This window comes from Rhinopithecus bieti, unplaced genomic scaffold (assembly GCF_001698545.2).
Source record: "Rhinopithecus bieti isolate Rb0 unplaced genomic scaffold, ASM169854v2 scaffold_9203, whole genome shotgun sequence".
NCBI classification, from domain to species: Eukaryota; Metazoa; Chordata; class Mammalia; order Primates; family Cercopithecidae; genus Rhinopithecus; species Rhinopithecus bieti.
In genome coordinates this window covers 832,390-847,772 of record NW_016806154.1, presented here as the reverse complement: position 1 = coordinate 847,772, position 15,383 = coordinate 832,390, and the positions used below count along the sequence as shown (strand labels likewise).

The window sequence follows — 15,383 nt, the reverse complement described above, 5'->3', positions numbered from 1 at the left end:
ACCCAGTGGCAACATAAGTCTTTAAATGATTTTAAGATTTAAATAATAAAATATTTAAAACATTGATAAAAAAATTCACAAGTTACACAACTTCCATTTTACCATCAATAATTCTGGTGTATTAGATATCTGTTTATAACATAGCAAAGAATTAAAACATCCATATGCTTAGGCAGCATTAGGGAATTTGATGAAAGTATCATATGACATCCTACTCAGTTATGTGGCTTTAGTATTTTTCAATTAAAATATTGACAGCTACTTTACTTAAATTTAAATCTCCAGAATAATAGGGGGACAAATTATGACCATAAAATACAACTGGTTTTCTTCTATAGCCTACAGGGTATTTACAATGGCCTGTGACAAATACAATACCTGGAAATAATTTCTAATTTTCCATTTATTATTGCTATTTAGTCACAGAAAAGATTAACACTCTCCAAGAAATTTATTTTAGCATATGTCATATATAGATATAATAATTTTATATAATGAAAAACCATAATAGAACAGGGTGCCTTTACAAGGAAACAAAGGATAGGCAATAAAGGATGTCTTCCATATAAAGATTCTGATAAGCATTATTTGATTTTTTTTTTTCAAAATACAAAACTGTAATATTAGAAGCAAAGGGAAAACAGCAAAGAAAAAATAAAATAAAATAGAAGGCCAAGGATAAGGAACTGTTCTATGCAGATGCACTGCATACATAGTACATATGTATGGGCTGAATTATAATAAAAATACTTATTGTCAATTCTCATAAAGATTTAGAAACAGCAATTTCCAATCAAGCACGATGGACCCAACATTTTCTCAGTCTTCAATTACATGACAAATTACAGCTACGCAGCAGTCACTTCTGGTCAGCAGTATCATGATAAATGCTTGACAAGATATAATTTTTCTCCTTGTTCACTTGTAAAATTGGTGCCTTTTGTAATGTTCCACAAGTTCTTCCATGGTGCTGAATTTACGCTGCCCAATGCAGTAGACAGTCTCTTTTAGTTGGACTTTAAAATGCTTGTTTTTCCCTTGTGCTTTTAGTGATACTGAGAAATCATTTGGCTAAAAGAGAAAAAAAAAATACATACAGTAAACATTTTGAAAGCCCTCTATCAGTATATTTATATTAAACTAAAAGCTAAAATTTAAGCACTAAGTCCTAGGCACCATGGTAAATTATTTACATAGATTTATCTTCTTTACTCCTCAAAACAAAACCCTTTTTACAGATGTGAAAACTGAGTCTCAGGGAAGCTATTAATAACTTGGCCAGTATCATCCATCTAGTTAACAACAGAGCCAGGATTCAAACCTGCGTAATCAAAAGTCTCTTAACACCCACAGCTCCACCAGTAGACACCCACAGCAAATCCTTTACATATCTGAAGAACAAGAGCTATCTTCTCTCCAGTCAGAGAAACACATGAGAAAGTCTAAGATACCCACCCAACCCCTTTTCAATGTGTAGCTAACAGTAGCTGTCTTAGGGATAACATGCTGAATTCCCAAAAATGAAGAACACACAAATGAGAATTAATCTAAACTTTAAGGAAAGGCCACAAACTCAAATGCCTACAAGAGCCAGAAGAATAACGTAAACAAGTGTCAGAGTGGAAGGGTAGATGGGCAGAGAAAATGACAGTGTATCACCAATCTAAAGAAGTGGTGACTTCTCAGCTGTGATTGTTGCCCCGCAGGAATAGGGTCTCAATGTTGGCAGTTCTTCCAATTTTAAATGGTCTAAAGTCTGAATTTTTATAATAAATATCCTAATATTTAAATATGGGCAATGAATTTAAATGTTTAAAAAACACTGTGAAGGCTAAACAAAATATGCCTACTTGAGACCTAACCTTAAAAAGTATACTGCTAAAAATAATGGTATATATTGTATTTTGTCTTATACCTATGCCCAATTACCCACAAGAAAATACACACAATTCTGCATTCAAGCTATTTTCTTTTAATTAGTTTTGTTGTTGTTGTTGTTGTTGTTACAGTCTATATCAACCCCAAAAGCCTCTTTTCTACAGTTACTCCCAAAGTTTCAGTGAGCCAGATCAGGCAACTAACAGAAAATGGATGTCATCACTCTTCCCTACTGCCAACCAACTGCTTTTCTGAGGGATTAGGCACAGGCCCCATTTTCCTGAACTTCATATCAGAAGTTCAATTAATCTCTCTCCCTACCACACTCCACTTCCACACATTTTCTTTCAAAATTTTGTGCAATTACACATTCCCTTTTGTACAAATATACTCACGCAAAGCCAAGATTAATCATGATTTAATAAATGGAAAAGTAATGATATCTTTTATCAAGAAAAGGGCATTTTAAGGAAAATGAGTGTCATCAAATTCTAATATCCTAAACAGTATCCAAAAGAGACCATGAAACCCTATTATTTTCAACTTTTATGGTTTTATAGTTTTATTGTTTACTAGTATTGCAATATAATTTACCTTTTATTGCAAACGCATTTCAAACACAGTGTTAAAATAGGTTTTTTGAGATTACAATAAAAATGTATTCCAATTTCCAAGTAACCAATTTATGAAGAAACTTAGTATCAATTTTTTAAATTCAGGGATTTCCTATGTCATAAGGACTACAGTGACTATCTTCTTACACATTGCATCCAATAGCAATTTTTTAGATGCTACCCAATTTAATCTATAGTATTATTCTATATTCAATGAAGAAGTCAATGTTCCATTTTTTCCATTTAGTTTAATGCAACAGAAAATATATCAGGAATGCAAAATCAACAGAACTAGAGAAGACCAAATAATTCAGTTGTAGCATCACTGCCACAACTCTCTTTCATTCAAAATAGATAGCTAGAAAGAATGCTGACTTTAGCTCTGGAACATTTATGCTTATGTTATGTCCCAGCTTGTTACCTGGTTAACTTTAGGGAAGCCACTTAACCTCTCCATTTCTCTCTCTCTTTTTTTTTAATATACAGAGCTCTATTTGTATTTACCTCTGAAAATCAACTTACCGAAGATTCACTATCTCGAATGAGGAAATCCCCTTCGTGTCCTCTTTCGTTTAATGCCATTTCTGCTTGATGCCTGGTGACTTTGCCATAATACCAAGGATTGCCAGCAAACTTTCCCGTGAGTGAAGGCCTAATGTAATCACACTGTGGAGGTGATGGTTCCAAACCTGAGGTTAATGGATTATTCTGCATAACGGTAACATAGTTCTTTGGTACTAGACCAACCATACCATTGATCTTCCTGCATTTCCACCATTCTGGGTCATTTTCAGGTTTTTCAATAACATCCATTACATCTCCTTTCTCGAAATTAAGTTCTTCATCGTTAGATGAGCTGAATGGGTAAAGAGCCTGTACCACATGCAACACTTGCCCGGTATTTAGGTTATTGACGACTGCTGCTAATTTCTCTGACAGAGAACCCACATGGTCACCCAAAGGACTGTCACCTTCTTCAGTTACATAGTTTGAAGGGAACCATCCAACTTGTCCATTGTAGCTACCACGCCACCACCCATCACTGCATTTTTCCATGACGATCACCTTTGTCCCCTTTATCAATGACAATTCATCCTCTCTCTCAGCCATGTAGTTAAATTTCACATAAGCGGGCATGTTGAGGTCATAGAGACGTTCCCCTGGGTCAACAAAACTATCATCAGCAGGAGATGCAGAATCTGGCACACTAGGTTTTCTTTTCACTTTTCCAATGCCTGTTGAAATTAAAAAGGGCCATGAGAGTAGAATATAAAAAAATGATTACCAAAAGAACCAATTTATTATTAAAAAGGGATCTTCAACTCTATATAGATCTTTAAAGCCTTTAAACATAACAAATTTCTATGTACTTAAAATCATCTTTTTTGGAAATAAGATGCAAATTATCTTTTTCTAACCAAATATTTAATTTCAGTTATTATATGACAGTTCACCATCTTTTCTCTTGTCAAAGGCCCTGAAATAACTTTATAACATAATTATAAAGTTGTCCTAAATTGATGAATTCACTCTTAAATGTAAATATAGATTTCTTTCATAGCTACAATCTAGGTACACAAAGGCTCCACCATACCCATACTCTTCTTGTCTTAGTTTAAGCAAGCTAGATTCTACAATGAGCTGTATAAAAATAAAATTATTTCTATCTTAAATTAGAATATGATATGCAATATAAAATTGCAGTTATGTCTGGCTAATCTTCCCATTTGCTTTCTTGGTTCCCAGACCCAGGTAGCTTTATTTACCTCATATGTTTATTTTAAAATATTATTTACTTGTTTTTCTCCCCTTACCCCAGTCACCTGTAACCACCACAAGAGCAGGGAGTTTTGTTTGTTTACAGATAGAATCCCAAGGATCTTGTACAGTGCTTAGTACACAGTAAATGCTTAATAAATACATTTACTTATGTGTTGAAAGCAATGAGAAAATCACCAAATGGTACTATCAATACAAACGTACGCTACATCAACTTCAGTCAGGCATTTTCACTGCTGCCCATTTCTTAGTGTGTGATTTTATGTTCTACTTTACCTAGAAAACAGGCTTCCCTAGGTAAAACTTCTCAAATTCCTTTCTCAAATTCTCAAAACTCTCATTATTCTCACTCTCTTTCTTCACTCAAGTCTCCAAATCCTGATCCTTCTAGGATCTTAATACTATCTTTACGGACTCTCTTGGGACTCGACATCCTTGTTTTCCTTCCTATTCAGTCCCTTCAATTGTCTAAAAACACACTCAAATCTTTTCTACTCCAAAATGAAGTTATTTTTAACTCTGCTACAATTTTTAAACTGTAACATTTTGCTAATTTTTTTTTCTCTAACTGGTCCAATTTTCCCATAGAATAAACTTATACCACTCTTTTAAAAGTTGTCTTTCCCAGTTGAGCGTGGTGGCTCACGCCAGTAATTCCAGCATTTTGGGAGGCCGAGGTGGGCTGATCACAAGGTCAAGAGATCAAGACCATCCTGGCCAAACATGGTGAAACCCCGTCTCTACTAAAAATACAAAAATTAGCTGGACGTGGTGGTGCACGCCTGTAGTCCCAGCTACTCAGGAGGCTGAGGCAGGAGAATTGTTTGAACCTGGAAGGTGGAGGTTGCAGTGAACCAAAATCATGCCACTACACTCCAGCCTGGTGACAGAGAGAGACTATCTCAAAAAAAAAAAAAAAAAAAGTTGCCTTTTCCTTTTCTCTCAACTTTTTCACTACTCACACTCCCAACTCTTTATTATCTGATCCTTTGTCTCCAGCATTCTAACAAAACTACTCAATTAAAACCATTCTTATGAATACATTATGTCATCTCTCCTTACTGTCAAATCAGTAACTTTTAAAGTCCTCAGCCTTCTCAAACTCTATATGCAGCAACCAAGATCATAGCCCACTCTCTCCATTATGTTTTCTCCTTCTTTGACTTCCCTGAATTTCTTATTTTCCCTCCCGACCTGTTTACGTATTCTTGTTTACCTCTGTCTGGGCTCCTCTAACCTTGTTATCATCACATTGCATTGTACTTGTTTACTTGTCTGTCTTCCTCAATATGAGTGAACTTCCTGAGGGCAGAAAACTAGATCTTACTCCTTTCTATCTCCAATGCTTAGCAGTACATACATCAGTAGTAGGAACAAAGGAAAAACAAAATTATTTATTCAGCAGTCAGCAAACATGCTGAATGAATAAATGAAGAATTTCTTAGCTGAAAGTGTTTCACAAGATGCCATCCATACCTGACCTTCCTCTCTATTCCAAGGAAATCATACACTTTCATTTTCTATAATTTCTGTGCAGAAGGTTTCCAGGTCTCTTTGCAGCTCTAAGACCTTTCTGGAATTCAGGCACTACAATTCTAACTGTCACTAGACACCCACAGATTGTGCCATCAGTACCTCAAACCCAACATTCATGTCCAAATACAAATAATCCAGTCTGTACCCATAAATCAACTTCTTCCTTTCTAATTTTCTTACTTCTGGTTAATGATAACCTTCTGAGAAATCCCTACATTTGGGGTGATACCACCAAAAATGGCACTGTCACTGCAAAAAGCAATGAATGCAATTAATGAGCTGGTAAATACTGTCAGACTCAACTTTTGCAGAATTCTGGAATCTAGTAAAAAAAAAAAAAAACGTATAAAATCTAGGGCAAGGCTTGGTGAAGAAAGAAGTTGCCGCTCTGTGGTAAAGAGAGTGCTACAGCATCCTAAGTTGCCTGCCCGCTATCCCCCACACCCCAAGTCATTGATGGCTGTGTGGATAGTAACCTGCACTCCTAATGCCAGAGGAAGCAATACCGATCTCATTTTTAAACAACTGTGATTGTGGGTTTCAACTTGTCTGGCAGCTCCCTGAAGGACCTGAGCAATGGCTTGCCTTGGCTTTGCCTGACTTGCATCATTCCCAGGTATAGGGAGTCTTCCTGGGTGGTTTTTGCAAAAATCATTTAATTGATGCAGCAGCCTGGGGCAAGGGACAATAACTGGGACAAGAAACAGACAGACGGAAAAGCCTGGACAGAAAGGGAATGGGAAAGGATATTCATGGGTAATAAGGGGTGTGTTTGCCAATCAAGAAGGACGTGCACATGGCCAGGGCTGGACGCAAACTCAGGAAAGGCCCAGGAAAGACCCAAGAAGACCCTAAGCTTTCACCCTGGCTGATCTTCAGGCCTTGAGCAAACAGTAAGCGAAAGGCTAAGGCAGAATTATAAATGGCATCACTAAGTGGTCAAATAGTGCCCCAACATAAATCCATCTGTAAAGATGGGGAGAGGTTTTTTTTGTTTTGTTTTTTTTCTTTTGGCTCCAGGTGTTTTAATGAAACTGTCAAAACACTAGCTGATTACCAAGCAAATGGAATCAACTTCAGTGGCCCCACATGACCAGAACTATAGACTATAAAAATAGCTTAGAAAAGTCACTAAACAAGCAAACAAAAACCACTCACAATAAGCAGCAATAATAAGCCCTGGGGAGGGGATAGAATCTGATGCTGAAAGCAAAAGAGCCAACCAAGAATTCTACATTTAGCAAAACTGTCCTTCAAAAATGAAGGAGAACATAAGACATTCCCAGATAAACAAAAACTAAAGGAATTCATCACTACCAGACCTGTGCTAAAAAATGCTAAAGAGAGGCTGGGCGCAGTGGCTCACACCTGTAATCCCAACACTTTGGGAGGCCGAGGTGGGCGGATCACAAGGTCAGGAGATTGAGACCAGCCTGGCCAACATGGTGAAACCCTGTCTCTACTAAAAATACAAAAAATTAGCCGGGCGTGGTGGCACGCGCCTATAGTCCCAGCTACTCGGGAGGCTGAGGCAGGATAATTGCTTGAACCCAGGAGGCAGAGGTTGTAGTGAGCTGAGACTGCACCACTGCACTCCAGCCTAGGAGACAGAGCAAGACTCTGTCTCAAAACAAAAAAAAAGAAAAGAAATGCTAAAGAGAATCCTCCAGGCTAAAATTTAAAAACATAGACAGTAATTTGAAGTCATATGAAGAAATAAAGAGCAACGGTAAAGGTAGCTACATAGGTAAATATGAAAGTCAGTAGTATTGCAGTTTTTGTTTGTAAATTCTCCTTTTCTTTCCTACATACTTTAAAATACAAATGCATAAAACAAAAATTTCAATTCTAGGTTAATGGATATATATTTTAATGTGTAAAGATGTAACATACAAAGATGTAGCTGCAAAGGAGCAGAGTTATGCATAGTACTGAAACTAAATTGGTATTAATTCAAACATGATTGTTAAAAACCTAAGATGTTAATCCCCAGGGTAACCACTAAGGAAAACAAAACAAAACAATACAGAAAGAAACGAGAAGGATAATAAAACAATATATCAGAAAAAATAGGCCAGTCACAGTGGCTCACACCTGTAATCCCAGCACTTTGGGAGGCAGAGGTGGGCAGATCACTTGAGGTCAGAAGTTCAAGATCAGCCTGGCCAACATGCTGAGACCTCGTCTCTACCAAAAAATACCAAAAAATTAGCCAGGCATCATGGCATGCATCTGTAGTCCCAGCTACTTGAGAGGCTGAGGCATAAGTGTTGCTTGAACCTGGGAGGCAGAGGTTGCAGTGAGCAGAGATTACACCACTGCACTCCAGCCTGGGTGACAGAGTAAGACCCTAACCCCCACCCTCCAAAAAAAAAAAGAAAAAGAAATCACCAAAGAAGACAGTAATAGAAGAATTGAAAGAAAAAAAAAGCAAATGAAAACAGCAAAATAGCAGAAATCTTTCCTTATCCGATATTAAATATAAATATATTAAAAATAACATGATGCAACTCTGTTATCTGCAAGACACTCACTTTAGATCCAAACAAAGATGCAAATAGGTCTGAAAATGAAAGGATGAAAGAAGATATCCCATATAAAAGGTAACTAAGAGAGTGGGGTGGCTATATAAGTATCACACAGCATAGGCCGGGTACGGTGGCTCATGCCTGTAATCCCAGCACTTTAGGAAGCCGAGGCGGGTGGATCACTTGAGGTCAGGAGTTCAAGACCAGCCTGGCCAACATGGTGAAACCCTGTCTCTACCAAAAATACAAAAATTAGTCGGGCATGATGGCGGGTGCCTGTAATCCCAGCTACTCGGGAGGCTGAGACAGAAGAATCGCTTGAACCGGGAGGCAAAGGTTGCAGTGAGCCGAGGTCATGCCACTGCACTCCAGCCTGTGCAACAGAGCAAGACTCTGTCTAAAAATAAATAAATATATATCACACAACATAGACTTAGAGACAAAGGACAGTAAATATTGATAAAAGAATCAGTCCATCAAGAATTGTAACAGTTACAAATATATGCATACCTAACAAGAGAGCCTCAAGGCATATAAAGCAAAAAATGACAGAATTGAGGGAGAAAAATAGTTCAATATACTTGGAGACATCAATACCCCACTTTCTGTAAGGGACAGAACTAAATGAAAGATCTTTAAGGAAATAGAGGCCTAACAGACATAGAGAGAATATTCCATCAAACAAAAGCAGAATATAGTACACATTTTTCTCAGGTGTACATTGAATATTCTGCAAGACAGAATATGTTAGAACATATCCATATGTTAGGACACAAAACAAGGCTCAGTAGGCCAGGCACAGTGGCTCAAGGCTGTAATTCCAATGCTTTGGGAGGCCAAGGTGGGGGGAATCACTTGAGCCCAGGAGCCTGAGAGCAGCCTGGGCAAGATGGTGAGAATTTGTCTCTACAAAAATAAAAAATAAAATAAAATAATGAGCCAGGTGTGGTGGTGCATACCTGTAGTTCCAGCTACTCAGGAGGCTGAGTTGGGAGGATTGCTTGAGCCCAGGAGTTCAAAGGCTACAGTGAGCCATATCATGCTACTGCACTCCAGCCCAGGTAACAAAGAGAGACCCTGTCTCTATTTAAAAAAAAAAAAAAAGAGCCTCAATAAATCGGAGATTGAAGTCATACAAAATATCTTTTCTGAATCTTTTCTGACCACAATGGAATGAACCTATAAATCGATAACAGAAAGGAAAACTGGAAAATTAACAAGTGTGTGGCAACTAACACTCTCTTAAACCAATAGGTCACCAAGAAATTTCACAAGATTAGACATTACTGCGAGACAAATGAAAATGAAAACACAACATACGAAAACCTATGGGAGGCAGCAAAAGCAATGCTCAGAGGGAAATTTATAGCCCTAGAAGCTTGCATAAAAAAGAAGAAAGATCTCGAATTACTAACTTAAATTTAATCTTAAGGAACTGGAAAAGGAAAACTAAACTCAAAGCTGAAAGAAGGAAATAATAAAAATTACAGCAGAGATATACACAAAAGAGAACAGAAAAAGAGAGGAAATCAACAAAACCAAAATGTGGTTATTTGAAAGTATCAGCAAAATTAAAAACTCTTTAGCTAGACCAACGAGAGACACTCAAATAAATAAAATAATAACATTTCTACAGGCCTTACAGATATTTTTAAAAGGATTATAAACGAATACTATGAACAACTGTATGCCAATAAATTAATAAACCTAGAAAACAAGATCAATTCCAAGAGACACACAAACTACCACAAAGCTGACTCAGGAAAAAATAAAAAATCTGAACAGACATGTAACAAGTAAAATATTCAATCAGTAACAAAACATCTCGCACATAATGTGCTCTGGACCGGATGGTTTCACTAGTGGATTTTACCAAATGTTTAAAGAAGAATTAACATCAATACTTCTAAAACATCTCTAAAAAGAAAAAGGGAGAGAATACTTATTAACTCATTCTGTGAGGCCAACATTACCCAGAATACCAAAGCTATCACAAGAAAACAGGTTAATGTCACTTAGAAATATAGATGCAAAAATCCTCAACAAAATTCAGTTGATTTTCATTATTTGCAGTAGTTACATTCTATAAAGTTACCATAAATACTGAATTAGCAAATACTGAACCACCGCTCCTAAGGGAAAAACAGGGTTAGGCTCCAGTCATGTTTTTGCTAACCAATCACTACATAACCTTGTTTTATGTGTGTTTCTTTTTAAAGACACTTCGTTTAATATAAATTGTGATTAACACTGAATTCACAACATCACTCTAACTCACGCCTAAATGAAGCTTATCTAACACACATTTTTTCCATAAGGCAAATTCACAGCTTTCTTGTGTTTATGAACTCTAGACAACACTTTATCACTATGCTTGGGGGCCATTTTAAACAGCAAAATCATCAACAAGCACAAAAATGCAAAAAATATGGCACTAAATAGACTGCGCAAAGGACACTTGTGTATAGTATGAAAGTTGAAATAAGAAGGCGGAATATTGCCTCGACTCGGAATGTGCACATCAAATGACTCACATTTTTGCCACACTGCACATGTCCACAAAACACTGCAAGTATCAACTTTGGGCTTATAAATAAATTTTAGCTAATAAGTGAATTCACAAATACAGAACCTGTGAAAAATAAGGATCATTTGTACTAGGAAAACCAAATCCAGCAAGCATATTAAAAGGACTGTATATGAGTAAGTGGGATTTATGCAAGGGTGGTTCAACATATGAAAATCAATATAATACACTTCATACTAGTAAAATAAAGGGGAAAAAACAAACGATTATCTCAATTGATGTAGAAAAAGCATTGGACAAAATCCAAAACCATTTCATGATAACAATGCTCAGCAAACTAGGATTAGAAGGCAATTTCCTCAATATAATAAAGGGCATCTGCAAAAAACTGTGGAGCTGACATCACACTCAATGGTGAAAGACAAAGTTTTCCACCCTAAGAACAGGAACAAGACAAGAACAAGGATGTTCTCTTCCACTACTTCTATTTAACATTGTATTGGAAGTGCTAGTCAAAGCAATTAGGGAGGGGAAAAAGTATCCACAGATGACATGATCTTATAAACAGAAAATCTGAAAGAATACACACACACACACACTCACACAGAGTGAGAATAAACAAATTCAGCAAAGTTGCAAGGTAACACACAAAATCAGTTGTATTTCTATATGTTAGCAATGAACAATTCAAAGACAAAATTAAGAAAATAATCCATTTATAATAGCATTAAGAAGAATAAGATACATAGGAATAATTTTAACCAAGTATCAGACTCATAAACTAAACACTGCAAAACACCGCTGAAAGAAATTAAAGAAGACCTAAATAAATGGAAAGATATTCTGTATAAGATGGCAATAGTATCCAAAGCAATCCACAGATTCAATGCAATTCTTACTAAAGTTCAACGATTGTGTTTTGTTTTTCTTCCAAAGAAATGAAAAGGTTGATTCTAATATTCACACAAAACTGCAAGGTGGACCCTAAGCAGCCAAAACAATCTTGAAAAAGGAAAATCAAGTGGGAGGACTCTCCCTTTCTGATTTCAAAACTTACTACAAAGCCACAGTAATCAAAACAGTGTGGTATTGGAATAAGGACAGACATACACAGCAATGAAACAGAATTGGGAGTCCTCAAATAAACCCATGCATCTATGGTCAACTGATTTTCATCAATGGTGCCAAGACCACTCAATGGGAAGAAAGAGTAGTTTCTTCAACAAAGGGTACTGGAACAAACGGATATCCATAAACAAAAGAATGAAACTGGACTCCAACTTCCCATCATATATAAAAATTAACTCAAAATGACCAAATGTCAGAGCTAAAACTATAAAACTCTTAGAAGAAAACACAGGAGTAAATATATGTGACCTTGGATTTAGCAATGGATTCTTAGATACTGACACTAAAAGCATAAGCAACCAAAAAAACAAGATCCATTATACTTCATTAAAATTAAAAACATTTGTGTATAAGACACTATCAAGAAAGTGAAAAGACAATCTACAGAATTAGGAGAGAATATGTGCAAATCATAATTCTGAAAATGGTCTAGTATCCAGAACATATAAACAACTCTTAGAACCCAACAACAAAAACAACTACTTCAAAAATGGGCAAAGGACTTGAATAAACATTGTTCCAACTAAGGTATACAAATGGCCAACAGGCACAAGGAAAGATCCTCAATATCATTAGTCATTAGAGAAATGTAAATCAAAACCACAATGACCCTACCTCACACCTACTACAATGGCTATAAGCAAACAAAAAAAGAAAATAGGTGTTGGCAAGGATATGGAGAAACTGGAATCTCCCTCACAATACTGGTTGGAATGTAAAACGGTGCCACCATGTGAAAAACAGATGGTTTCTCAAAAAGCAGAACAGAATTACCATATGATCCAGCAATTCCAATTTTAGGTTGAACTGAAAATACATATTCAAATAATAACTGTACATGAATGTTTATCACAACGCTGTTCACAATAACCAAAATGTGATATATACATGTAACAGTTATTCAGCCAGCCGGGCGCAGTGGCTCATGTCTGTAATCCCAGCACTTTGGGAGGCCAAGGTGGGCAGACGACTTGAGGTCAGGAGTTCATGACCAGCCTGGCCAATATGGTGAAATCCCGTCTCTACTAAAAAAACACAAATTAGCCAGGTGTGGTGGCATGTGTCTGTAATCCCAGCTACTTAGGAGGCTGAGGCAGGAGAATCACTTGAATCCAAGCGGCAAAGGGTGCAGTGAGCTGAGATCGTGCCACTGCACTCCAGCCTGAGTGACAGGGCGAGACTCTTGTCTCAGGAAAAAAAAAAAAAAAAAAAGTTATTCGGCCATAAAAGGGATGAATTACTGATATATGCTACAACGTGGATAAACCTTGAAAATATTATACTAAATGAAAGAAGTCAGACACAAAAGGTCACATACTGTATGATTCCATTTATATAAATTATCCAGAAAAGGTAAATCCATAGAGACAGAAAGCAGATTAGTAATTGCCAGGGACTGATTGAGAGTGACTATTTTTGGGGTGATGGAAACATTTTGGAAGCAGAAGTGATGGCTGCACAACATTGCTAATGTACTCAATACTACTGAATTACATACTTTAAAATGGTTAATTTTATGTTATATAAATTTTACCTCATAAAAAAGTTTTAAGAGTTTTACATCAAATCTTCACAATCGTATCTCCTTACTATCAACAATTTCCCTTCTCACTATGGTCACTTTTCTTCAGGCCTATTATGTTGTACCAGAGCTTTCGTGACCCCACTGAACTAGTTTCCTTATTAATTCAATTTCTCCCTCAGTCAACCCATTGTTCATATCAACCAGTCTAATCTTCCTATAAAGCTGCAATCACATGACATCACTATTCAAAAGCCAACAGTGGCTGTTTCACATAGCAGATTCTCAATAAATGTTAAACTGAGTAAAACTGAATAATGATATGAGGAAAATTTTTTAAAAAATGTTAAACCTGAAAATACAGATTAAGTTTCAAATGATTTTTTTGAAAATTCAGAATTTGCACAGTTTTGTATGGTATAAGAAGTGCAAAAGATCAGTAAAACCTAGAATGATCCTCTCTGGAAGCTTATATTTAAAAACATTATGTCTAAGACTAATTACACATTGTCAAAAAAAGAACGGCCCAGTGTGGGGGCTCACACCTGTAATCCCAGCACTTTGGGAGGCCGAGCAGGCAGATCACTTGGAGGCCAGCAGTTCAAGACCAGCCTGACCAACATGGTGAAACTCCGTCACTACTAAAAATACAAAAATTAGCCAGTCATGGTGGCGCACAACTGTAATTCCAGCTACTCGGGTGGCTGTGGCATGAGAATCATTTGAACCCAGGAGGCGGAGGCTACAGTGAGCTGAGATGGTGCCGAGTTTTGGGGGACACAAACACTCAGGTCATAGCAATTCCTGACCTCACAGTTCACCACAATTCTCTTAACCTTGACTAGTCCTTTTTGCATCAAACCTTTCTAACCCACTGCTTAACTGACTCCAATTCTCTACTCTTTAGTAATAAAAGATCCACTATGAGAACTTTAATAGGAGATACAAGTTTAAATTTTAGTTCTGCTCCTGGCTCTGTGATCTTGGTCAAATTATTTAATCTTTTTTAAACTCCAGTTTCTAACACAAGAACAGAAAACCAAATACTTCCCCCTTGAGGGGGAATGGTGGGCAAAGGAGAGTAAGAGAAAAGATAATGATTGGGTACTAGGCTTGATACCTGGGTGATGAAATAATATGTACAACAGGACAGGCGTGGTCGTGCATGCCTGTAATCCCAGCACTTTGGGAGACCGAGGTGGATGGATTGTGTGATGCTGGGAGTTCGAGACCAGCCTGGCCAACATGGTGAAACCCCATCTCTACTAAAAATACAAAAATTAGCCAGGCGTGGTGGTGGGCACCTGTAATCCCAGCTACTCGGGAGGCTGAGGCAGGAGAATCATTTGAACCTGGGAGGCGGAGGTTGCAGTGAGCTGAGATCACGCCACTGCACTCCAACCTGGGCAACAGAGTGAGACTCGGTCTCGGGGTGGAGGGGAAAAAAAGAAAGAAAGAAATAATATGAACAACAAACCCCCATGACATGTATTTACCTATGTAACAAACCTTCACATGTACCCCCAATCCTAAAAGTTTAAAAAAGAAAACTCCAGTCTCCTTGTTTGTACAATGGTGGTGTGTAAAAAAATAAATTCATAAAATGCTTGTAAAAAATTTTTTTAAATCTATATGTAAAGCACTTACAGTACATAGCAGGAACTCCATCAATGGTGGTTACTATTTTCCTACCTCCTAGTGCTTCTGGTGTTTAATTTTCAAAATTACTTAAACTTGGTCAGGCAAGGTGGCTCAGGCTTGTAATCCCAGCACTTTGGGAGGCTGAGGCAGGCAGATCACTTGAGGCCAGGAGTTCGAGACCAGCCTGGTCAACATGGGGAAATCCCATCTCTACTAAAAATACAAAAAAT

The 15,383-nt window shown here is 37.1% G+C and overlaps 1 protein-coding gene across 2 annotated transcripts in view; it reads right to left on the bottom strand.

Annotated features, from left to right (window-relative positions):
- Positions 1-385: 385 nt before the first annotated feature.
- NCK1 (NCK adaptor protein 1) overlaps positions 386-15,383 on the bottom strand; it is a 97,319-nt gene continuing 82,321 nt past the window's right edge. For both annotated transcript variants that reach the window (XM_017874851.1, XM_017874852.1), the window contains exons 3-4: positions 3,015-3,727; positions 386-1,071 (exon numbers count right to left, since the gene is read on the bottom strand). In XM_017874851.1, coding sequence (XP_017730340.1) covers positions 919-1,071; positions 3,015-3,727 — 866 coding nt within the window. In that variant the 3' untranslated portion in view covers positions 386-918. The remainder of the gene's footprint in view (positions 1,072-3,014; positions 3,728-15,383) is intronic.